The following is a 26,675-nucleotide window of genomic DNA, read 5'->3' as shown; positions in this document are numbered from 1 at the left end:
TGCTGGGCCTAATCACCTAGCTAACCATCAGCATGTTTCCCTTCTTCCCCACCACTTTAAAGCGATGTGGCATTTGTTGTTCTACAACATCATTGCCTAGCTAGCGTAAACAAGGCTCTGTAGTGACCTCCAATCTTGATTCCATAACAGCCTGTCTACTAAATAACATCACTCAACTATGTCTCCACAATCCTCTCTATCAGCTACGATTTTAAAAACTCATCATGCTTTTCCTCCTTGATTCCCCTGCCACCTTTGTCACTGTAGATCCTCTCTCTCTCTCCTGCACGCACTTGCTCTTGCTTTGGATTTTTAGGGCACTTCAATGAATGGATTGCCTCCTACCTGCCAGATCTCTCATTCACCAACTCCTGGAATACTAGCTACTCCGCTGCCACCCCACTTCATGTAGGGGTTTCTCAATGGTCTTGCTTTGGCCGCCTCTTCTTTAGACTTTTCACATCCCCTCCCAGCTCCTCATCTCCTCCTTTATCGTCTATTCACTGATCACAAATCTTCTCTTTCCCCTCCTTCACCTCTGAACTGTCCACTTGCATATTGAATGGCCTCTCTATCCATTTGTCACCATGTGGCACTCCATACCCTTATGTATTTGTTTTTATTTAGGCTGGGATAGACCGTGGAGCTGCAGAATGTGCTGTGAAGCTGACCAGCTCATAAAGGAAGAAAAGGAAAGCTGTCCAAAAGGGTAAACATGCTGCGGGAATACCAGAAGCTAATGCAGGGCTCCTGGGTGATCGTAGGTGTCCAGAGGTAGCGCTTGCCTTACCAAAGCACAGCACTAAGCACAAGAGCCCAGCATGAACCGCGAGAAGCAGAGAAGCCGAACAAAGGTGGCGAGACGGTAAGAAACACTGAACGACCGCCACCGGCTCACTGTGAGAGAAACGAAGTATGCCAGCAAGAGCAGGTGGGTACACGAAAGGAAGCAGGGACACCGGGAAGTATTGGCAGCCATGCCGATTGCGAATGACTGTAAAGGAAGAAAATTAAGTATATGCCAGAGAAAAAAGCTGTTAGCATTTATTTAAAGGGGAAAACAGAATGAAAGCAAGAGACTTTCAAAGTTATGAGTGTATGCAATAAACATATGGGAAAAGCCCTGGCAGGATAGTATACCGGGACGAAACAGTGTCAGATAAAGTAAACATAAGAAAATATCAAGTTTGGAAGTGTGTGCAGAGGCCACATGAGAAAAGCCCTTGCAGGAGAGTATACCAGGCAGTTGCTTGTGAGTGCAATTGACAAAGCCCTGGCAGGAGAGTATAGCAGGTAGCTGCAAGTGAGTACATTTGAGGAAGCCCTGGCAGGAGGGTATATCAGGCAGTTCAAAGTGAGTGCATTTAGGAAAGCACTGGCAGTAGAGTATACCAGGCGATTGCAAGTGTGTTCATATAAGAGAGCCCTGGTAGGGAGACACACCAGGCAAGGACAAACTAAAGAGTGTATAAGAAACACATTAAAAGGGGTCCTGAGAAGGTGTCACATCCTGGTTCCGCCAACAGTCCATCTGGAACAGATGGAGGAGGATCAGCCTGATCCTTCAAATTCCGCCCATAATGCCACCCAGTGTTCCATGCGACAGTCTAGTCTCTCGTTACTCTCCAGTCTCCTTACTGCTCCCGCCCCCATCAGATTTCAGCAGCGGATATATGTGATGGCAGGTGACACCTGTGCATTGCTACTCCCTAAAGTTTAGACGCTTCGTAAGTATACACACTTCCCTCTAATATCTCTTACTTGAGACTACTTTTCATTCCAATGTACTCTGACACATCCTTCCTTACTTAGCTGCAGTGGGAAGACGCTGTTTACTATTCACTCCAGCACGATTAATCGTACATTTTGACAGACTTTGGTTCACCCTTGATTACTTGATTCAGCCTGATTGTGCATCCGAACCGCCCCAACATGTAAGACCAGCTTGTTTATCAGTTGTGGAACAAGGGAAACTCAAGGAAATGATATCTTTGAATCTACAACAGTGGGAAGAGATATACAGGGCAAGGGAACCACCCTCTGGAACAAGGAACTCTATCCTTCTGGAACTTTTCTGTTGGAGTTACATATTTTCCCTTTTGAACATGTATAAACCACTCAAGGCCAAACAGATTGCCCTTTTCACCTTGGAGTTTATTTTGTTAGAATGCAAGGGCCAGAATAGTTTTGGGCACGGGACTGTTTTGCTTTGGACATTCTGACATTGACAGACCCTTAGTTTTGGTTTTATGTAGGGAAACACCTCTTAGAGCAGGGACAGAGCAGCATTTCCCCACCCACTTTTATATTAATAAAAGTCTTTTACCAAAACCATGAATTCCTTGTGTCCAAGTCTCACTCCTGGCTCCTCACAGTTTGTACAACAAAGCAGTACATTTACCAGAAAAAGATTTAGGTTAGTAATGAATAGTTAACATTTACAATTAATGGGCATGTGCAACAATGCAGAAAATAAAGGTGGGGATGGAAAAGGGGTTAGACTGCCTAAGCTTATCATCGTGAAGGATACTGGGTGCAGTGGGTTCAGAGGTTTGGGGTTGGTCCCTGATGCTCCTCTAAAAGAAAAGTGATGTTTCCTCCTGCCTATAATAATGTACTGCTTCTCCCCTCTTTTCATTCCTTTCCACCTAATAGCTTCACGCTGTCCCCTTTGTCTCACAATGAAGGAGTTCCTTTGGATAGTGACGTGAAGCCCCGACAGTTAAACACATCCTGTGCGACCATTGCCAGACTAAGCCTTGTGACCATTTGCTAAACCTGCCCCCACATGGCATTGCATTCTTTGAAAACCCTGATATCAGCTATTGACCTCAGCAGGCTGGACTGCTGCTCCTTAGCTCTCTTAACAAATTATTTTCTCTTACTACTTTATACCTTTCCAATCTCCTTCATTCCTAATCCACCTATGCACACCACCTATGTGCAGTGTGGCTCTCCATGCAACACAGCTGCCTCTCCAAGGTCCCCCGTTGATCCCACAAATCTAACCAGGGACTGGCTTGCCTTTGTGTTGCTAACCCCATACCAGTGCTGTGCTCCTCTCACATTGCAACTGCATTCCCTACGTAGCCTTACTGTTCTCCAACCACCCTAGTGCTTCTTCTACTTGCACCTCACCACTGCAACTCCCTAACACCTGACATTAAAATGTAATCATAGTAGTGTGTTTCAAGATTGTGATTAACAAATTCCTCCAAGCTTCAGGAGGGTCAGCAAAGGCATACAATGGCATCAAACGTACTGATGCTCTTCCCTGGATCCACCTGTAGATAATTGTCAAATATTGGTAATCACTGGTAATCACGGTATATGATGGAAATGCCTCTGTTGCTCCCTCTTCATTTTCCATATTTAGCACCTCAACATCCCGGTACATTAATTCATCTATAGATGTAAAGCATCCAGCAATGGGAATGCTAGTCCTGTTGTTGTAAATCTTGTACAGGGTTTCTAGGTGAATAACTACTTCATCTCAAATAAATACAAATGTCAATGACGACGTGCTTTGAAAGACCTTTTTTATTAAAGTCTTAATTTTGATCGTGCACTTTTGCTCGACCAGAAGTCAACTCATTTATTTTATTTTTTATTTTTATTTTTTATGTTATGGGTGATTTCTCCATCCCCTCCCGCACTACCTTACACCCACTCTTTCTCCTCACCACCTGTCTTCCTTATGCCCACATTTAAATACAAATACATAAAAAAACGGGTCCACTTCTAGTCGAGAAAACGGTCACTACTGAAATTAAGTCTTTAAAAATGTTTTTTTTTAAATCTGGATGATGGGGTAGCATTCATTGTAAAGGACACAGTTATATGTGAAGATGACTGTCCTAGCTCAACAGAATCAAAAGTATAGAGGATTAATGATGCTTCCTTCTACTTGAGATCATCAAGCAAAAGTAGCTGCATCCATTGTACAAGTGCACCAATTTGGATCACAGATATTAAGTTAAACTGGACCAGAGACTGGCAGGGCCCTTCCAAGGAGAGTACAGGATTGACCCTTTTAATATATGCACTGATCAAAATGATTTGGTTGCTAGGTCTGGAAAAGATCAGGGGCTAAGCTAATTTTGGGACGTGCAGGATTCGGGGCTAGCTATAGCCTTTTGTTTGTAGTCCCTGAGCTTCGATCTGGGGCTACAACCAAAAGACTTGAGGCTATAGCCCCCTCAGCCCCCCCATCCCTCTAGCAAAGCCTATGCGCATGACCATGCATGCCCTACTTGGAGTTATATAACGTGCTTGCTTTGAAGATCAGAGTGATTATATTTTTGGTAATTAGAGTGAACTTTATGATAAATGTATGTCAGAATTAGATTAAAAGTTGTACTGTCATAATTAGAATACCACAAAACTGATTTTGTGTGGTAAAAGCAAAGAAAGAGAGTAGTTGGATAGTATTGACTTGGCAGGCTTAAGATCGAACCCTGTATGTTCTATGTCTTGTCTGTTTTTAGAAAATGTGTGCAGGGGTGTATTTGGATGTCCTTGGTCCCAATTACCAAGGAAGCCTTTTAAAGTTTTGCTGTGGACAGTCACCACTTGTGAACAGAGAGAGGGCTTGATCAAGAGTTCAGAAAGGCTGTCTACTTGTACATGAACATACATGTGATAGGTTATTCACGTGTATTAACACTAGAAGCTCATAACATCATATCTGAGTTGGATTTAAAGATTTCCTATTATGATCACAGTAACACTGAAGTGATTTTGCACAGTGATAATAGGAAGGTTAAGGAAGTGGTTGAACTCTATTGAGCATGAGGCCTTAGCTTCTAAGCCTATGTGTTGGATGTGTGTTCATAATGTTATACAGAACAAGTAAGAAAGATATATTTTGGATCTCCCTGGTCGCATTTTCAGGACATGCTCTGTAATATGTTGCCTTTAGCAGTGATTGGTGCAGCCAATAGAGAACGACTGGTTGAGAATGCTAGAGTTTTTTAAGAAAAGGAATGAGATCTGAATGAAAATATACAATTTATGATATATTGTCAGTATTAAGGAATGTACCATTGATAATGCAGCATGGTTTAACACTGAGGAACAGTAGGAGTCTATCTGACTTGCTTGGGGAATTTACATTGCAGTTAACCTCTGGACTAGCAATAATTATGATTTGATGTGTTGTGCTAGTTAAGTGGTCACATAGTTAATTTGGTCCAAAATGACAAGCATCTAAAGGGCATCAGGCAGAGTTGATGCTATTCGTAATGGTATGTAAACTGCACATAGATGAGGCAGTGTGCTTGCCCCTCTTGTGGAGACTTCTTTGGATGGTTTCTCAATCAATGGGTTGATGACAGAGATGATATGATCCCATTATCTAGGACCGAGCTGGGGTTGTTTATCTTCCCGTTGAGTTTCTAGGATATCTGTGCCCTGAAGGAATTAGATACAAATGTATCTAAATCTAAATATATTGTTTTAGCAAGGGCCCTACGTAGAGAAGAAAGTTGTTGGTTAGAGGTCTCTGGCTAAATCTCTTGCTAAAGATGGAATCGTTTAAATACCAGGGGTATATTTCACATCATCATGTGTTTTGGTCCAGAAGGTACCCAAAGGCAAAGAGGCCTTCCAGCAAGAGCAAACTGGTTTTCTTCTCCTGAACTGGAAGCACAGTGAAGGTCTCATGTTTGAAGCCATGTAGGCTTCTCGGACAAAGGCTATCTCCATTACACTGTATTTTGTATAGGTCTGTGGAACCAGATTAGCCCATGCTCTGTCAGGTGGGAATCTGGCGAATGGTCTGCTCTGAAAATGACTGGCTCTTTTGGCACTTCTGAGAGCATAGAAGAATGTCGCTGCATTTCAAATGATCCTCAGGCCCCACTCTAAATAAAAAATAATTTGCACATACTGGACCATGACAAGGTAGTCACAATCTTGTGCCTGAAGAAATTGGGTAACCCCAATTTTGCTGGATTTTTCAGGGCTTTAGTCATTTCAGGACATGATAGATCCCAGGGCACTGTGTGTGTCATATGTTTAGGGAATGCAAGCTGGACACATTTTTGCCACGGTTGCACTGAGCCAGTTCATTATGTTTATGATGAATCCTAAAAGGATTATAACTTTGTGCAGTACCTGAAGGCTGCTGCTTCCAGATATGGGAGAAACTGCTCCACATTCCTGAACCCTTGGAGAGTTTTGTGTGAATGTGGTGGTCTGGCTGAGTGCCTAGATGTCTGCATTTTCCAGGCAATCGAAACTGCTAACCCCGTTTGCTCTAGTTATTGTGAATGCAGTAGGATGTGTCAGGGTCAGGAAGATTAGTACCAATGTTCTGGTTAACTGGGATACATCATATGAAAGAAGCTATGTCACTCATAAAATCACCTGCAAATTCCCCAGTTGTTTTCACCGCTCGCCAAGCTCTTGTTAATGCACTGACTAAGAGATTATGCAGACATTTAGGATGAATAGTGTAGAGTGTATTCCAGTGGCTAGTAGGATAGATGTGTAATGGTGGTGACCATATAGATTTGCAAAATATTTTGGCATCACAACATCTAAATAACATCTAAGGACATAGCAGGTTATGTGCAATGGCGTATCTCTTTTAAGATTGTTGTACATGATTTTGGAGTCACGTTCTATGCAGGGTGTCATTCAACAACATATTCTTGCTCCAATAAGGTTAGTACAAATGAGTTCCAATGCAGTCAAAGCTTCCTGACTTAATCTGGGGACCTCTAGTGGGATGATCATGGTAGCCGAGCTAGTGAACAGTTGTCTCAGTGGCAGAATGAGGAGGAACCCCTTGTCCCCCTTACTCAATCCCAATCATTGTGCAAGAGACAGTCCAAGGCAAGACAAAAGTGCTACTTCCCCTTTAAGGCCATTGCCAGGTCAGGAACATCCTCACACAGGGCAGCACACTCCCTCCTGAACCCTCAACAACATGCAGGGACTGACCTCACCAGGACTATAATTGCAACTGACCAGCCTTTACAATGCTTACCATGGGTCCCACTGCAGACACAGCTTTCTGCATACTTACACCAACAGGAACTCCAAGATGGTGGCCTCTTAAAACCATGGTCTATCCACTGCTTTGATTGCACAATAAGACGTACCCTACGCTTGTGGTTGGAAGAAACAAAGCCAGCAACCCATAATACAGCAGCCCCCTTAACGACAGACGCATGCAGACCCTAACACCCAAACTAGCCCAATGGGAGGACCCACTAAATTATGAAAAGGGCATCTCAAGGGTGGGAGAGTGAGTGTTTGGTGGGGAAAGTGGCTGAAATTTGGAGCAAGTTGTCAACTCAGAGGTGAGGTAGTGGAAAGAGTTGGGGGAGAAACAGGAGAGAGCGGGCGGTGAGAAGAAGCATGGGGAATGGTAGAAGTGAGACAGCAGGAGGTGGTATGAGGTAGACATCAGAAGGTGGTACGAGGGAGACATTAGGAGATGGTAGGAGGAAGACATCAGGAGGTGGAAGGAGGAATACATGAGGAGGCGGAAGTGGTGCGTGAGTGGTGTTTCTTGGTGTTGGCATCAGGCGTTTGAAGATATTACTGATTAACCCCTGATGTGCTGCTGGCCCCTTAAGCAGCGTGAGGAGGAGCTGCTGCTGTGGGCTGGTCTTCACGACACAGCACAAAATCACCCTGTTAAAGCAGGGCGGAAGTGGTGTGGAAGTGGTGTTTCTTGGTGTTTGCTGGTGTGGGTTGGAGCCCATACCACTATTGCGTACTGCGTTTGTTTTCAACAGAGGAGCTGCACATCGATGAAGAGACCGGCAGGAGACCAGCTTGTAATGGGGGAGCCATCAGGGACTCACACAAGATTGCCGGTGAGACAGCAAGTAAACTTGCTCCCAACGCAATCCTCTCCTGTAATTGCTACTACAAATCTAAGACAATCTCGCCTGCCCTTCAGTGCACTGGAGTTTTCGTCTATGCACCCGCGACAAAAAGTACTGATGGGAAATTTGGACTTGAACCTTGACCAAGGAATGGAAGAGAACATGCCCCCCCACCAAAGAAGTAACTTCTTATCTGACTAATACCCCTCTGCTGAGTCTACCGGTATTGGGGGAGGATATGGCGAGGGGATATAGAGCATAGGACTGAATGCCTATCAACCAAAAGAGTGGCGCGGGGGGGCCCTGGATGATGCAGCTAGGGAAGATAACGCTAGGGATCAAACTCAAACCCATATGCTGCTTAGTGATACCCCCGACAAAAGGCTAGATCTGCGGCCAGCGGCCCTAGTGCTGACTGACACAGAGAATTCAGTACCTGCTGAAATGGAGCTGGGGACAAAACAAAGTAAATAATCTACACCCGATTCCACCAAATCCCCAATCCTGCATGAACGTTCGGGTAAAGAGCGTAGGGACAAAGTGCTACACAAGGGGGAAAGCGTGGGGCAAGGGGGAGATGATGATGTTTTAGTGATGGAAAAGAGATCGGAAAAGACAAGTAATAAACTACCAAATGAAGCAAATATGATTGGCGCAAACCCAGCCCTGCCCGTGAAGCAGCCGGTACTGGAGACAATTGCAAAAAGCTCCACTTAAACAAGTATCGCTCATCTAAACCCAGAAAGAGGTCCGGAACAGACACAATCCCAGGCTGGCAAGGATGTAGAATTAAATATTTAGTCATTTGGATAGCTTAGCTTGGGAGTTTCTGGAAGAAGTGGAATTTCCCGAATATCCAGCTCCACAGGTGGAAAGGGAATCTGACCCGGAACAAGATGGTTGGCCATTTAAAGACCCAGACCCTAATGAAGAGACAGGAAAAGAGCCTACCCTACCTGCTGTGATTAAAGGAGATACTATGGTGGGTTTGGATCTTGAGAAAAGTATGGCCACAGGAAACAAAGAATTATCCCTGTCTATAATGGCTAATAGCTATGCAACCCCGATCTCGGGTTGGCTCATCAGGGACCCGAGCAATTCAGCTTTGGCTGAAAATCTTATACAAGATATTTCAGCTCTTACTGGGAAAATAGTGAGGGAGAAACGAAACAGTCTCTCTTTCATAAAGGAAAAGATTGCAGCATTAGACATGGAAGCCGCCTGTTTTCCTCACTTGCAGGAGGATAATAGGGGGAAAGCCATAGACGGGAAACTATCAGGCCAACTTCATATCTGAAACAACGACAAAGCTCCCTTATGGAAAAAGGGAGTAGGACCCCTACAGGACGAAAACACCCAGGAACCCATTCCAAGATCAGTTAATATCAAAACAAAATGAGTCTATGGAAACAAGTCTAAACAAAACCAAAAGTAAGGAAAAAATGAGTGATCTAGCGCATGTCCAAAAGTCATGGCAGCCTTAACTATTGTAATTGCCTCCTTCGTAAAATTGTACGAAAATACAAATGAATCCATACAAGATCTCCATACGGTAAATGTAAAGGCAAAGGATCAGATGACAGGTTTGGATTGCTTTATGAAAAAATCGAACAATGATTAGATAAAGAAGCTGAATTAACGAATACATGTCAAAATCATCTGAGTGACTTGGCCAGAAGTGAGGCAAACGAGAGATCGCTATTAATGGAGGCAGTTCTTGAAGATTGTAAGTGGATGAGGAGATTGTATAAAAAAGGTGACGATCAGAATAATCATGATCGGGGAGAGTGGGCTCAGTGTGAAATTGTAAAAAAGGAGATGTTACCCCTAAAGCAGGGAGAAAATGGAAAAACTACTATAAAAAGAATGGATGCAAATTCCGAAAACAAGCCATAGACTGGGCTGCTGAAACTGACAAAAGGAAAGTTCGACTCACAGAATGGAATGATTTTTTAACAAAAATCTAATGAGCAAGATGGCTTTAAACCGATCCTGCAGCAAATAACGGAAGATGTGGATAAATCAAATTTTCCAATCTTCCAGGGTTAAAACACAGCAGGGAAATCGGTGACATTAGGAGGAAATGAAAACATTCAAATCGACAAGGAGAATAAAAGAGAAAAAGAAAAGGGAAAAAAATCTAAAAATGTGAAACAAACATTTAAACAGAAAACAAACGGCTCACCAGCATTCCTAAGGAATATAAGAACTCCACCTCGATTGGAAATAACACAATGTGCTAAAAGGTCTAGAAGAGAAATGACGATAGCTACAAATCTCTCTGAGACATAAGTGCTGGACAACTCTAAGGCGATGAATAATAGTCTAGAAGACAGCAAATTGTAGAAATGGTAGAGGCAGACTGTCTCAGTGATCTGATAGAGATCACAGAAGATCTGGAGGATGAGGACAAATGGGAGAACTTTAGTTCCTCAGAATGGGCAGAAATAGATAAGCAGGTACGAGCTCTGCCAGTTGAAGAAATCAGAGAGAAAACACTTCCAAAGAACAATAAGAGAACCTGGAAATGAAGTGAAGAGGGATAGTAACAAACCAGAGGGGAAAGAGAAAGCTTGGTGGAGAATGATGAAAAGAGAGACGTTGAAGATTTGAAAACACTTGAAGAAAAAAGGAAAGCTCCAACAAAGGAAATAAGGTTGAAACTGGATGATAAAGAAAAGAGTGAAAAGATTGTTGACAAAAGAGCACAAACAAAGCTTAACTCCAGACTGAAAAGAAAAGAGCCGGACCATAAGGCTAAATCCAGCAGAACTGAAACAGGGCACAAAGTTTGGCTAGAGAAAGTCCTGAAAGATTTGAAAAAGGTCCTTTTAAATAGGGAAAAAGAGATGAATCGCTTCAAGCAAATCCCTGCCCTGCGTTTCATCTCATCAGATTACATCTTAATTGTGGAATTTGTCAATGTGAGAAGGCTAGACTGGGTTACCCTGCACCTGAAATCCCAAATAATAAAAGAATTTCTAATGGAGATGAAAGATAAAATTGCCCTCCTGGGTTATAACCTGAGTGACCTTAAAATCACTGACAAGAAACCTCAGGATATTTTAAGGGAAAGAGACCAAGCATACAGACATGATGGGACTCAAATCCAGAACTTCGGCTGATAAGAAAAGGGACCAAGAAGACAGGACAAAGCCTGGCCCAGATAGGAACAGAAACAAAATGGAGTTGTGCAGAGAAGGGAGGAAATCCCCAGAAGATCGGGTTAAAAAATTAAGATTCGCTATCGATAATTCCTGGAAACAACTGAAAATGGCAGGAACCACGCAGCAAAGGGAAAAAAAGGTCACAGACTGGTCGTGGATGGCTGGGGTGCTAGCCACAAGAAAGTCACAATAGAATGAAAAGAAAGAGGAGCCAGAGAGTGTGGTATGTGCATCATGGAACACTCGTATATTTAGTCATCTCTACTCAGGAGAAGACGACTTTCTAGGGCAATACGGAATCGTATGCCTACAAGAAACCTGGTTATGGGTGAAACCAATATGCGAGGGCTATTATGAAGTTTATGCAAATCCAGCAAGCAAAGGAACAAAGGGACAGCCCTATGCGGGTCTATTTACCCTGATTAAAATCGATAGTGATTTGCAGGTAACTGATCATCACATCCCTAATACCCTAGTACAGATCTTAAAAATTAAGACATTTTTTGGAAAGAAGGATATACAAATACTCCTAATTAACACTTACTGGAGTGGAAAATAAATGCCACCTTCAGAAATACATAAAGGACATCATGGATGAATTTGATAGGTCGATGATAGAGGACAAAAACCAACTGACCATCATATGTGGGGAACTAAACATTAAATTGTTAAATATAGAAGGAAAACCCAAAAAGGAATCGCAATTGGAGAGCAGAGCCCTGCGATGGATGAATGAAATGGAGATATGAGCAATGAGGATACTAAACGGCTTGACAGCGGGGAATCTACAAGGGGCAGATACATGGTACAGTGGCACGAGTAGTGCCTGTCTTGACTATTGCTTTGTGGCAGGGAACACCCTGCAATGGATTAAATGGTTTGAATTTATAAAACAACTAAACAGTGACTATAACCTGTTAATGATAGAAATATATCTCAATAAAGAAGTTGGAAAAGATTATGACAGCACCTGTAGAAGTAACGTGGGGGCGTAACAAATTAAGAATAAAATAAAAGGATTTACCAAAAATAGTAGTAAGATTTGAAAGCCACGTTCTTGACAACCCAGTTGGTGTAGAATACAGCTGATTATTAAAAGATTTAGAAATTAAAAATTATCATAGAGGGAATCAAATGATGGTCAGGAAGCATGTAGCTGATAAGGTAAGGAATTGGTGACAAAAAGGAAAGAATATAGAGCCCAACTAAAAAATAATCTGACTGAAAATTTGCCCCAATAAACATGATCTGATTAGAAGATGTAAACAAACATATAAGAACTGGCTCAAGGCCACCAGGGCAAAAAGAGCCCAGTGTGATTCAGAAAGAATGCTGGCGGTGATAAACTCATGTAATGCACGGAACCTGTGGGATATCATCAACAAGGGCGATGATTTCCAAGCAGCAGTAGCAACCAGTCAAGTGTTGCAAGAATGCTGGGTGGAACATTATACAGCTCTATTTCAAAAGAAATTAAAGCCAATCGCCGGAAGGGGGAAAATAACTTGAGAGCCTGGGCGATAAAGTTTGATTGCGTTGAGATATCATGGATGATCAAAGAATTAAGTTCCTGAAGGGCAGCAGGGCCCGATGGTATTTCAAACTATATGCTCAAGGAAAATAATGAATGTAGGACAGATCTGATGCATTCATTCATTATTCAGACAAATAGTGAAAAATATGATCATACCATCGTCATGGAAGGATGCTATTGAAGTACCTATTTACAAAAAGGGGGACCAAGGAGATCCCAGCAATTATAGGCCAATAGCCTTACTTGACTCCATAGGTAAACTATTTGACTCACTATTGCTGCGTGATCTGAAAGCATGGGCTAAGGAGGCGGGTATACTAGACCACACGACAAACAGCCTTTATAAGTGGAGTGGGACCATCACTGAACCTATTCATCTTGAGCCTCTTGTAGGCTAGAGCACTGGAATCCAAGATGAAAATCTATTTTGGATTCATAGATTTAGAGAAAACTTTTGATGTAATTAGCTGTGATCTCCTATGGGCCAAATTAAAACGTTGGAAATGCCTGGAAGACCTGCTGGAAGCCATTCAAGCCGTCTATACGGACACGTCCATACAAGTCCTGCTGTCAAAGAATGGCTCTATATCAAGGAATATTCTAACCTCTATTGGCATAAAGCAAGGATGTGCCCTGGCCCCTTTCTTATTTGCATTATATCTCACAGATATGAATGAATCACTCGGTTGCATCAGAACCTTCCCGCCTAAAATGGAAGATGGAGTGATTCCATGGATAGTTAATGCAGACAATATAGTCTTCATTGACTTAATGGAAATTGGCCTACAGAGGAGACTTGATGCATTTAAAGGATATCTAGACGGAAATTACATGAAGTTACACGTGAAGAAATCAAAGATATTAATAATGAAACCAGCAGGCGGTAATCAAAAAAAGGCAAAAGTCTTCAAATGGTCCATTGACAATCAACAACTGGAAGTGGTCATCTCGATTATCTACGTAGGGGTACGGATCAACAAAAATATAAACAAATTAGGCCACTATTTGTGGATTAAAGAGAAGTTATTGAAATTAATGAATCAGGGAAGAGCCCTTCATCGCAGATATGGAACATTCTCTCTGATCCCGACTATCACTTTTTATAAGCAAACGGTGGTAGCAGTCCTGACATATGGAGCTGATGCCCTATTAAATCTCTCCTGGAGAATAGGGGGAGACTGTGGCACGTTCTTCTAGAGAAAGTTACCGAAATTACCAAATTCACTTTCATTGACTACAATAAGGTATGAGCTCAGACGTCAATCAGTGTCATCAATGGTCATGTGGAAAACAATCTCCCTCTTCCAAAAATGTGTACTCGACTCTCCGCCTATACCCTTTGAGATCCTAAACAGTTTGACGATGCCAAAAGACCAAAACTTGAAGAGGTGGTAAGCCAGATGCAAAGAATATCTGGAGACATATAACATCGACTTGGAAACACTAAAAGGAAATCCCAATAAGGTTAATAAAAAGCTGCAGGAAAAAGATTGGGAAAACCCTGGAACTGAAAAGTAAGAATAAACTCTGTACCAATATTATATGGAAACGGAAAAAGTTAAATGAACCACCGGAATACTTGAGAAAAATTCCCATTGCCCTACTACAAAGATTTACTGATGCGGTGCAGATTGAATATCTTAGACTCAAGAGAGGTACAGCTAATGAGAAAACAGATCTATCTATCTATCAATCTACCTATCTGGATTATTCTATTGCGCCACTAACCCAAAGGCCTCAGGGTGCACACAAAAGAGTAGAAAAAGAAGAACATGAACAACAAACAACGAACAGGGAGAAAGGAGGAATGGATAGACAACAGTGGACCAGGATAAGACATTCTACAGAGCCTACACAAAATATTGGTGGATGTTACAGGAGGCAGAGTAGGGAAAGGTTGTTAAAGTGGTCTAGAAATTAACCATGGCCTGCATCAAAAGGGAATGTTTTTAACTGTTTTTTGAAAACAGTTAATGAGTTGCTCTCAGCCAGATATCTAGGAATAGAATTCCACAGTCAGGAGCCAACAGATTGAAACTAGCACCCCCAATTTTCTTCAAGGAAGACAGAAATTGAATCAAAGAGATGTCACAATTGGATTGTAGTTTACGTCCAATAGGCTTCTTTTTATTATCCTAGCTGTAAGGTAGGACAGGGCATAGCCCCACAGGCATTTAAATACAATAGACAGGCCCTTCTGCTTCAGCCGCTGTTGAACAGGCAGCCAGTGCAGGCTTCGCCCAGCCCCAGAGACATGCATATTATGCTTGAGACCAAACACAGCACGCACAGCACTGTTCGGACCACCTGCAGACATTTAAGATTGGCCTGAGATGTGCCAATAAATAGACTATTACAATAATCGAGCTTGCAATTCACAATCGATGCTGCAATAAGGGCAAGATTTTCCTTGGACAAATAAGGCTGTATTTGCCAAAGAAGCTGAATATAGAAATGGCAAGAGGATTTCAGATAACTAATCTGCTGATTGAAGACAATTGAGGATCAAAAAAACTCCAAGTGTTTTAACAGTTTTTGGGACTTGGATAGTATTTTGGCCAATCAGAAAATGTTCATATCTTACATCCAGTATCTTTAACTGTTGTAGAGTGCCTAGAATAAACAGTTCAGTTATGACATTGTTAAGAGCCAACAAATTCATGGCCATCCAGTTCTGGATTTCCGTAAAGATTTGGTTGATACGGTCCTGATCTTGAAGGTAGTCACCAGTTAGCTTGATAACTATCTGCGTATCGTCGGCATAGTTGGCAAAATATATGCCTATAACCGACAAAAGTGCGCAGAGAACGCGTGAGTAGATATTAAAGAGTAATGGTGACAAACATGATCCCTCAGGAACACCACATAAGAGGGTAGAGGCAATAGAGAAAGGATTATCTTTAGTTACTCTCATACTACGTGGTCCCAAGAAAGATTTGAACCAAGCAGTCGCTTCTTTAGAGCATTTTCCCACTGAAATTAGTCTGTCTGCCAAAAGTTGATGATCAACGGGATCGAACGCGGAGGTAAAATCCAGAAGTAACAGTAAAGCAGTGTTACCTTCATCCATGATACCAGCAATGTATGATTTTAAGTCCCGCAACGTGGTCTCAGTCCCATAATTTGGTCAAACACCGGATTGCTGGGGAGCCAGTATATCATGTTCTTCAACGAAAGACTGATATTGACAGTAAGCAATCTTATCTAAAAAGTTTAAGCTGAAGGGGACATTTGTAATAGGCCGATAATTACCAGCCTCTAAAGGGTCCACATTTTCCTTCTTCAGCAAGCGTGTTACCCATGCCTTTTTGATGCTTTCAGGAACAAGTGATTCACAGAAGGAGCGATTAACAAAGTTAGTCACCCATGGAGCGAGAGTGGGGATGTATTCTTTGAATAATACAGCAGGGAAAGTGGTGCAAGAGGTGGGTTTAAGTTTGGAGACTACATCAATTACCTCCTCTTTAGAAACTGCTTTGAAAGAGAAAGCAGGAGAGTCGGCACTACATTCTACACTCTCTATAATAGGGGTGATATGACCAGATAATAAGTTAACCTTGTCCTCAATATTCTTTTGATGAGTTACAGTTTTGTTTGAAAAACTAAAATGAATATTTTGGCACGAGGAGCTATCAGAGTAAGGTAAATTGGTTACGGTACTGCCCTTCAACTCTTGGAGAATTGTGAAAAGCTCCTTAGGCCTAGATGTTGCTTTAACCATCTGGGAATTCAGGTGTATCTCTTTGGTCTGAAAGATAAGTGTCTTATACTGTCTGACAGCAAGCCTATAGGTGGAAAGGCTTGCCTCTGATGGATGCTTCAGCCATAAACGTTCTAATTTGCGTTTTTGAGCACAAGCTTCGATTATCTCAGGTGTGAATGGTATGTGAGATTTAATAGTACTTTTATTTATAGAGGATTTAAGGTGGAGCAAGTATCTCAAATACTTGGTCCACTGCAGATCTTATATTGGCTACAAAGACTCCAAGAGGCATTGATTTTTCAAGTGATGGAAGCAGTGGAAGGACTGTGGCATGAAATGCATCTTGTGTAACTTTTCGTATGTGCCTAGTCATACAAGGTGGAGGTGGCACCTGATCAACGGGAAAGATGTTATTAAGAATCATCTCGAAGTATATAAGATGGTGATCCGACCAAATACAGGCACTTATCTGGATGTTTGTAATGGGAAGATTTTTGGATAGGACCCAATCTAGGGTGTTTCCGCCTATATGTGTAGGAGCATTAATATGTTGCACAAATTGTAAAGAAAGTAGAGATTCAGCTAGAGAAGCAGCAATTCCATCTGTAGAGTCATTTGCCCAGAGATTAATGTCACCGAGAATATCAGTGGGGAAATGTAGCTTACAAGAGTTGTCTACAAAGGCTATTAGTTGTTCTTCAAAGAGAGGTGTATGAATAGGGGTTCTATAGAGAAGTAGCAGATTCAAGGAGGACACTGGATTACAATTAAATTTAATGAAAAGAGTCTCACAGTGATCAAATATTGGTCGGTTTGATACATGCAACTTAAGAGTTGACTTGTATATTAGAGCCACTCCACCACCCCGTTTTTCTGGCCTGTTTGAATAAAAAAACAAATAGCCTCAACCCTCGGGAAGCATGTTGTCGCTTCTGTCTAGATAAAGTCCATATTGAAACAATCAGAGACTTAATGCTGACCTGTACATTTCTAATCGAACAAAGTAAGAAATATATGAGGGTCTATGCACAGCCAAGCGATTCAATGGAAGAGGAAGAGATTTGGGAGAGACTACTAATGGTTGATAAAATTGGAAGAACAATTGAGGCTCTGAAATTTGTGGAGATACTGTTGAAAGATAGAAATTGAAGATCATTGCTAAAGGGAGGAGATGATAAGACTAATATATAAAGAGACACTTCTAGGTTCTAACGTTTGTATGTTAAATATGTTAAAAGTTGAAATATGGTTAACCAATAAAAATACAATTTTAAATAAAAAAATATACATGAGGTGGTGGAAGGAGGAGTACATGAGGAGGTGAAAGGAGGAAGACTTCAGGAAGAGGTTCAGAACCAGGAGAAAGCACAATGCACTATCGATGTGGTAGCTAGCCAGAGCAGAAACAATGGGAGGGCATGCTTAGCCAAAGGCAGGTGGTAGGAGTGGGCCCCTGATCAGAAGGGGTTATATCCATGGTGGAAGGAGGAATGACCAGATGGAGTGGCATCGAGGAGGAGCAGGACCAGAGGATGAGTAGAGTGGTTGTGCAGATTGAAGTAACAGGCCACTAGGAAAGGTAGGTAATAAGGGCTTCTTAAGCCCTGGGGCAAGTAACACCAATTGGCTCTGTCTGCAAGTGTAAGAAACATGTCAGCTGAATCTAAAGCTCCTAGCTCAGAGAACGCAATATCTAATGGAATTTCAGGAAAGATTGTAAGTGCCAATATCCCACCATCAACTGGAGAGAAACGGGAGGACTTCTGGAGAGGGATAGGGCGGTACCCTGAAATCTTGTGCATTTTGGAAGTGCACCACTGAATTTCTGAAACTGTTGACAAGAGACTGTCCTGATATTGGATGTTGGAGTGTGACCTAGAAGACACATTTCTGTGTTAACTAAAATCTGTTTTTATGATTTTTAAGATTATGTTTGGACCCCACACCACATATACCAATTCATATTTATAGAGGAATGCAAACAAATCTCGCAGATTAACTAACATGCACATAGTTGTGACTGTCAGTAAAGTGGCAACCCTTAATATTCTCTCAATTTCCTCCAGAAAAGGTTAAGACACATAAGATTGTACCTGTTTTGCCAGTGTTGTGTATGATTGTATCCACAGAAGATTCCTTTTCCCAGCCCTGAAAGTCTAGTTTTTTAAAGTTCACATTCACTTGCGTGAGATCCTCATCAATGTTGATTGGGGACTGTTTGGCACTGTTGCATGCTGGATATTTTTTCATCCAGTTTTTTTGGTTCAAAGTTCCTATAAAAATAACAAGAAACATGTTTAATAGTGGTACATGCAAAGTGTACTTTCAAAATAAATGCAAATACAAACACAGAACACTTGCATTTTCCCTGCCTGTATGGTGTATGCAGCAAATTTGTGCAGCATGAACACAAGCTGTTTTACAACATTTGTCACTGATTTATTGATATGGAAATACATTTTACAATGCATGGTGACAGGGTATTATTTACAAATACTGTCCGCAATGCAACGTTTATCTTAAAAACAATATATATTCATTTACTCATGGACCGGCATTACATAAATGGATGGTATGTATAGCCTAGGGGTAGGTTTTGTCACCTCCAGGTGGAACACAAGCAACCTTTACACAACACCATTGTTTGGGCAGAAGCTACCACTGCCAGGGAAGGAGACTCTGTCCAACATCCCTGCACAACTGCATTTGATTGGAGGGTTTCCCTGTGCAAGTATGGTGGTGTTCCCCAGGTTAAACTATCTATGTATACTGAATTGGTAATTGTCACAAACTTTCATTTTTGGAAGCTGTGGAGTAAATGGAAGATCCGACATTGACCAACCCTCCACGCCTCGATCTACACCCGCGGTCTAGTCTCTCACACACTGCGCTGGAGATAATAACCTCCAAGCCCTGCCCACTCGCTGCGTTGCAACTTTCTGCCACTTCTGTTCCAATGCTGCAGTGTTTTCCTCCATTGGGTACCTTCCTTTCCTTATACCGTGCTTGTTCGGTATTCCATCTCTTGTTTCTGCTCCTCCAGCCAGCCTTCCTTGGCTTCTGTCTTGCCGCTCCTCAGCTCGGTTCTCTCCACTTCCACCCATGCCTCCGCTTTCCTACTTGCTGCTGTGTTTCATTTTCCACATGCTTTCTGCTCCTTTCCGCATTCTATGTGATTTTTGGACTTTGCTTATTGGATCCTACCTTACCAGCTCTTGGATTCTCTACAGTGCCTTACTATTGTTTGCCACTGAAATACACTTACCTGCCTACATCATTGCAAGACATGGATTCATCCGTGGTTTGCACGGATTCTTCTACCATTGGCTGATTGTGGCAACTCAACATCCTCCGGGCTTTATTTTTGCCTTTAGGCTTTTTGCTCAGATCCGGGCTGATACACGGGCTGATACAGGGGGTGACACCATTCTTTCCTGGTTGTTTATCTAACAGAAATTGTGACGACCCCCCAGAACAGACCCTATCTCTTCCAGAAGAAGGGAGAACAAACAGCCAACCTCTCCGACTCAAATTCATCAGCAGGTGAGAGTGAAGGGGAGCTACAGGTCAAACCTGACAGTAATACACAACTGGTAGGGCCACAGCAAATCACCCAGACGAGAGTAATTATAATTGTTCTTTTATAACATGCTTATTATCAGAAAATGGTTTCTAAGCGCGGGATCGGGATTCGAACCTGCGTTGCACTGCGTTGTCTTGCTTCCAAGATAAATGCATTGACCCTAAGCTATCCTTCCCCCATACCTGTAGACATGCCTTCAGCATGTCTAAATCTTGGCAATTGTTGGCAGATTGGGGTGGGGAGGCACAACCATGGTTTACTCGAGACCTATAGCGTGAGTGGTATAGTGTCGAGGACCCACCAACGTGGCCAGAGGGGAAACAGATGTCACATCCCAAAGATAGAGGATGGTGCCATGACACTGTTCTCCATCCTCTAGCCCCACCAATCAGCCCACCGGGTAGCAGTCACAGGATGACATGGTAAACAGGGCACCCTCGTCACCTGCCCAACAGTGCCAGAGAAGGCTAAGTGTTGAAACAAGAAAAAGGAAAAAACAAGACTAGTCACTAGTATATGGAATTCTCTTTCATTGTCTAGTTCTAATATTGCATTGCATTTAAACACTGCGCCTCGAGAGTCCTCAAACTTTGTTCACCGTGGAAGGACTAAGCCTGAGGGGGAATAGTGAGTATAAAGGTCATACCATAAGTCTGCAGCTAGTAAGTGCAATGGAACCCGGCAATTTATAAGTTTGCCAATCCGGTAACAATGGTACCGGTAAGCTTGCCGGTATGGTTGTTACCGGACATGAGAAAACTACGAGTTCTGCTTGTGTGTGCCTTGACCTGGCGGGCGTACCGGCACCCACAAGCAGAGCATGTCGGATGCAAGCAGAGCATGTCGGATGCACCGGCACCATTCTCAGAGAGAGAGATAGAGAGTGAGAGAGGTAGAGAGAGAGAGAGAGAGAGAGAGAGAGAGAGAGAGAGACACAGAACCTGATCTTTGCAGAGCAGCGTTGGGACACATTGCTGTCTGTTAGAGAGGTATCTTGTTGACTCTTCTTTATCCACAGTGCTTGTGTGAGAGAAGCTTGACGTGATGCTACCTTTGTTGTACCATTCCTGGTGAAATTCTACACTTCCTGTGTGCAAGAAACTTGCTCTTCTTCTGCCTATCACCAGTTATCTACCTGTTGTTTGCACAAGATGTGCTGTTACTGTTAATGCTTTTAACAATAATGCCACATGTATATTTAGCACTTCATACTGGAGCCCTGCTACCTCTAAGAGTTGCAAGAATACATTTCATTACACAACGTAATGGTGCGCAGCTTGTCGAGATCAGAAGGACGGAGGGCTGGTTAAGCCCCACAGCATACAAACCTGTGAAAGCAGGATTGAACAGGTTTACCTCATTGAGCTACCTTCCTGGGACTGATGCAGTGATGCAGCATGTAATGCTTGTGCTTTGCATCTTGTACATGTAATGCTTGTGATTTGCATCTTGTACATGTTGCCAGCCTCCATCCTTCGGGGTCACTCTTGTCAACTTTTGCAAAACAGTTCCCTGTGGACATCCTTCTGCCGGGTTCACTCCTGTCAACACACTGGCCATGGAACTTTAGACTCTTACACTCACGAGTCTCAATGTCTTTTCACCATGTGGGATTCATTTCCCTTCGCTTCACAATCATCCATCAGTCAAAGACTTTCGACCGTACAGAGGATTTTACAAGACCCCGGTATGGCCACTTTGACCCCTCTTCTCATCTTTTTCCCAAAGCCTTCTGCTAACTGTAGTTCAATAGCAGGGTAATCGCCTAGCGTTTCTCGAGTGAACACCCACGTGGTGTTTGATTCTGCTATGCTTGCTTTCCCATTTTCTTTTACCAACAGTTCTTTGCCTTATTCAAAGTTCAATTAACTGCTTGCTACTTTCATTCAACACAGTTCGGTTTCTTTATCGGCTCTCCCCTCGACTCACCGGCTGTGATGAACTGCTTCACATTCTTGTCTGTAGAATCAAGGCCAGTACCATTGGGCCATGCATCTCTCCCTGGCTTGGCTGTCAGTGGAGGAGGCACCCGGGCACCAGTGACATCTGCTGTAACACATGCTGGCTATTGTTCGCGTTCTTATGATTCCTTCTCTTGAGTCTTCACGGGTCTCTGTCGATAAGGGCAAGGTCACTTCTCCCATTGGTATCCTCTTGACTTGCGCTGTCTTTTCGCCTCCTCTTGAGCTGCCGTGCTTAGTGAGCTCTCCCATTGTGCGGTCTGCCATGCTCATAGGGTCCTGTACCGCTCCGCCTTTTATCCCTGTGGGGAAGGGAAAGGGCCAGCAGGTGTGTGTGATTCTGGTCAATTGCCTGACTTTGCCTGACCCTTGTATTGGGACATGTTAAGTAAAAGGCTCTGGTAATAGCCTGTTGTCTTTTGTTTTGTGCGAAAGTGTCGGAAAAGGGGGGCAGGATTTTGGAATATCCTATTTGGTACGATGGGAAAAGGTGTTTAAAGAAGGGGGATACCGCGTCTCACCCATCGGTGTGCCACTCCCCAAGGACCCCCCCATCCAGATGATACTCCCGCACTGGTCCACCCCCAGGAACTGGATCCAAAAGCGATGGCCTTGTCCTGGCCACCTGTATGACAGATCCCCGGGGGACTAAACAGGGAGACACCTTCAGGTTTCTCACAGTGGTAAGTAGGAAATATGTATTGCTCATAGGAAAATTCTTGACAGTTGTAATGCCATGTGTATGAGAACTCACTCTGTGTACTTACGTTGAGAAAGGACACTCTCCTGCCATTCTTATGACATTCAGGGCCAGGAGGATATCTTAGGAGCAACGTGTTTGTCTTGGAAGCAAGACATCGCAGAAAAACACAGGTTTGAATCCCAAACCCACACTTAGAGGCTGGTCTCCGGTATTGAGTGTGTTATAACACAGCACCACGATAGAAGCAAATCCCTTGTCATCATGCATGCCACTCATTACCTCCACGCCAGACACTCCTAGAGCATTTGCCACACATCCTGCTTTGACTAATAGGCAAATATGCATACAACTAAGATATTGATCTCTTTATGGACTGTGAGCAAGCGCTTGAGTGTGTGAGCCAAGTAGTGTACCCTTTGTGAATGGGGTTTGGATTTTAGGTCGTGTAGTGCCTGTGCGAAAATGAGTGACATTCACTTCCAAACCGCAATGAAAGTCTACGTTTCTGTGAGCTCAGTTAAAAGGCAGACATGAGTTCTGCAACGGTTGCAATACTTTAGTGTGAAGCAGATGAGTTTATTATGGAGGACAGTTTTCTCATTGTTCACTCAAGGATGAGCCGAGAGGGGATTCAGAGATGTGCAGGTGCATTGATAAGGGGTGCTGGGAACGAGCATGCGAGAGACGAACTAGGTTTTTCCACTACTGTCTGGTTTTTCCGCTCTTGCCTCCCATGCTTGCTGTCTGTCCTTCAGCCAGGGGCATGCAGCAATTTATGAGGGGTGGGGAGACAGAGACAATGGGGAGACAGAGAATTGGAACCCCGGTGATGAAATCTCCCTGAGAGGGAGGACGCTCCGCTCCAGGCCCCGTTAGTTGCGAAGTGGTATCTCTGCCTACCTGCCTTGGGAGTGGGTAGTGTTGTCGTGGCCAATATTAAGTTTCCTCCTACAACTGCACTAACGGTGATGTATATCTACCATAACTGTCCTTGTTCATGTATCCATGCATAACTAGTTGTATTTATTCTACAGTTTTATGTATGCTTATTTTAGTGTGAATAAAGGGCCTGTAAATAGCCAAATACTTTCTAACTAAAGGTCTGAGTGTGCATTATTGTCTTCCTGTGTCCAAGACATGTTAGTCTGTGTAATAGTGTGAATAATTGTAAGTTCATACACACGTCTGAAAAGCAGAACAGGTGGCCATTTTCACTTCGGATGATGTTCCAAGGGATCAAGTCCTTCCAAGCAGTGAAGAAATATTTCTGAAGGAAAGATACAATGACTCTTCAATAGTTGGAATAATAAGGATGTCTGGAAAAGAGAATAGATGTCATCCGATCGTTTGAGAAAGGAATCTACATCCTGAGTAGTACGTTCACCAAACAAGGTCTTGCAAGTCTCTCCCTCAGATGAAAATGCTGTTCAAGCAAGAAATGGTCCCAGATCCTAGCGGCACCTCTCCTCTCCTAAGCGCATGGCCAAACCAGCCAAACCTCTACACATTAGATTTATGATACAATGCAAAATTTCACCTGCTGTATAGCCACAACATGGGGAAAGCCATGCCATTGAAAATATGATCTGGAGGGGATCTGTATTTCTCATGGGGCACAATTTGCAAAGAAAGCTGTCAAATATCTAATTTGCGCTCTGTAGCACCACTACTCTTATTTTGCCTTTTAACCGAGACAAGCACCAGCAAGCATCCAATGCTAAAATGCTAGTGTGCAGAAAGGGCTTTGAAGGTACTGGGCTGCTTGGTGAGACAAGGGTAACAGTCAATATTTGAATCTTCATGGTGTCTTTTAGTCACTGTTGGTTTACTTCACATTACTGTAGGATGAGGAAAGTTGCTTTTCATCTCAATGTTGAGGTTCCCTGAGGCCCCCATAGGTCTGGAAAGCTTCAATATAGTGTTGCTGTGCTAGGGAGCATCTCAACTGGGAGCTGAAAGGTCACACACGCGTGAGGTGTTGCAGGGGTTCACGTAGGACCCCCTTAATCTAGTTACGAGCTGTAACCTAGGACTTTGTCTTAAGTCAGAATAAAAGAGGGCACTTGCCAGCTTATGATTTCTTGGCATTCGAGATAAATGTCACAAGTCCATTTTAATACCAAGAGTGCTGAGGCTCTGGCAAGCAGATTATGTTCTTTGCAAGGAGCGCAGTGGCTTCCAGATGCAGCAACTAAAGTATATGTGCAGGGTTGTGGATTCTATGCCTTGACTCTCAGAGCAGGACACAAAAAGATTGTTCCTTTGTTTTCCCTCAATAGTTTTGCTCTGCTTTTAAAGGGGTTGTGTGGAATATTCAAAAATGTGAGGCGGACATCTTTTAGATGATTTCTCAAAATATGTCATTTTATTAAATCATATGCTTCAGTAAATGCCTCACTATCCCTACCCTGATGAGGATTTCCCTGCCTATCACAAACTAAAAGAACACTCTAACAAAGGGAATCTGGCCCTCACACTTATACATAAAATACACAATAAAATGTATGGCAATTCACAACAACATCAACAATTGCATGTATAATGTTTTCACAGTCTATTTTCATGATCTAGGTGAACTCACCTTACCCAGGTTTCACGTTCGATTCAGTTCCAATGTTCAACAAAAAGAAACAAGGAAATCTGGGTTAATTCCAAAGTTCCAACACAGTTTTTGGCTCCTTCAATTTGTCAAAAGAAGGTTCTGGTAAACTAATGTTCAACCAAGAAAAAGTATTCTCTTCCTCCTTGAATAATAATTTCTACTTTATCAAATATCATCAATGATATTCCTGGTCAAGATGCTTGGCCTTGAATGTCAAAGAAAACACAACTTCCTGTAAGATTCAAAGAAACAGCTTCTTGCAAGATTCAAACAAACAAAGCTTCTTGTAAGATTCAACGAAACACAGCTGACATCTTTGTCAGGATGACTTCACAGCACCTCTGCTTCTACCTGGTTGACTCTCATACCAGGTCCACTTCTGCAAAGATTCACCATACGGGTCTACTCGCCTGCACAATAGTGTTCCACACTTAGGGCCTGATTCACAGAAGCCTTTTACAATGGGGCAATCACATAGGAAAACATTTGGTGAATCAGGCCCTTAATAGTGCTTCTGAAGTCTTAAATCTACTGATAACCAAAGGTTTTACCACAGCTTCAGAAATGTTCAGTTTTGGACTTTCAACAACTTTTCAGCACCAAGATTCACTTTAGTCCCTCTCAACACTTCCAAGTACGCACGGCACTCTTCTTCTGAACATTCATCTTCCAGAAGGGCAGCCTCTTTACCACTCTTTTCTCTCTGCAACATCAATAACCAAAAAGCCCTTAAGGATGCAATTCTACATTTTCTCCTTTTGGCCTTGGTAATGATAGTTTTTATACCCGCTTTTATGGAACAATCACAATCAATCAGCTTTACACTTTTACAACTTTGCATTCGCCCCTTCTCTTCCTGCCAACCAGAGCAGCTTATTTGTATGCCTTGTTGTTAGTCTCTTTTGGCTTCAGATAAAGCTTGTACAACTCTTGGCTTTGGGCAATGCGTGTGCCCTCGAACTCACAATTATTAATGTTCAGTCACATAGGTTCACTGTTACAATGCTTAAAGTGCTTCATACATCATGCTTCAGTTAACATCCCCTTCTGTATCACTTTTAAGCACTTGCAATCAATCTTTCACCTGGTTTCTTCAGATCAGTATTCAATTAGCGTGTGATTAGTATTCGAAGAATGCACAAGTGCTATTAGAAAGATTTCACTCATACGGGAGTGCTACGATTGTGGCATTCCATTGTCTGACAATTAATGGTGAGGTTAATAATGCTTTCACTCGAACACAAGTGATTCTCTTTGGCTAAAGTTTGGCTAAGTACCAATTTCGGTTGGGAGATATTGTATTTAAATATGTGCTCTGTAAAGTGCTTTGGATTAAGGTGCTATATAAATAACACATTATTATCATTAAAGTTGCCTGGCTTTGTTCGTGCAAGGGATCAGAATACTCAGTAACACTCAATGGCTTCCCTCTTCGCTCCCTTCGCGTGCTGCAGGACTTTAACTGCTTCTGGCTCCTTTTGAACAGATGCTCTTCCTCGCTGTAGCTGTCTTCATTCCCACCATGCAATTACAGCACTCGTCTCATTCCTGAGACCCTCAGCTGCATACAGACATCCA

At 42.7% G+C, this 26,675-nt stretch overlaps 1 protein-coding gene across 8 annotated transcripts in view; it reads right to left on the bottom strand.

Moving 5' to 3' along the window:
* The window catches only part of PTPRZ1 (protein tyrosine phosphatase receptor type Z1), a 949,709-nt gene that overhangs the window by 607,039 nt on the left and 315,995 nt on the right, over nucleotides 1-26,675 (bottom strand). For all 8 annotated transcript variants that reach the window (XM_069629084.1, XM_069629085.1, XM_069629086.1 and 5 more), the window contains exon 3: nucleotides 18,342-18,521. In XM_069629084.1, the coding sequence (XP_069485185.1) occupies nucleotides 18,342-18,521 (180 nt within the window). The remainder of the gene's footprint in view (nucleotides 1-18,341; nucleotides 18,522-26,675) is intronic.

Source organism: Ambystoma mexicanum, chromosome 12, assembly GCF_040938575.1.
Source record: "Ambystoma mexicanum isolate Mex_15411 chromosome 12, UKY_AmexF1_1, whole genome shotgun sequence".
Classification (NCBI taxonomy): domain Eukaryota; kingdom Metazoa; phylum Chordata; class Amphibia; order Caudata; family Ambystomatidae; genus Ambystoma; species Ambystoma mexicanum.
This window is presented reverse-complemented; position numbering and strand designations above follow the sequence as displayed.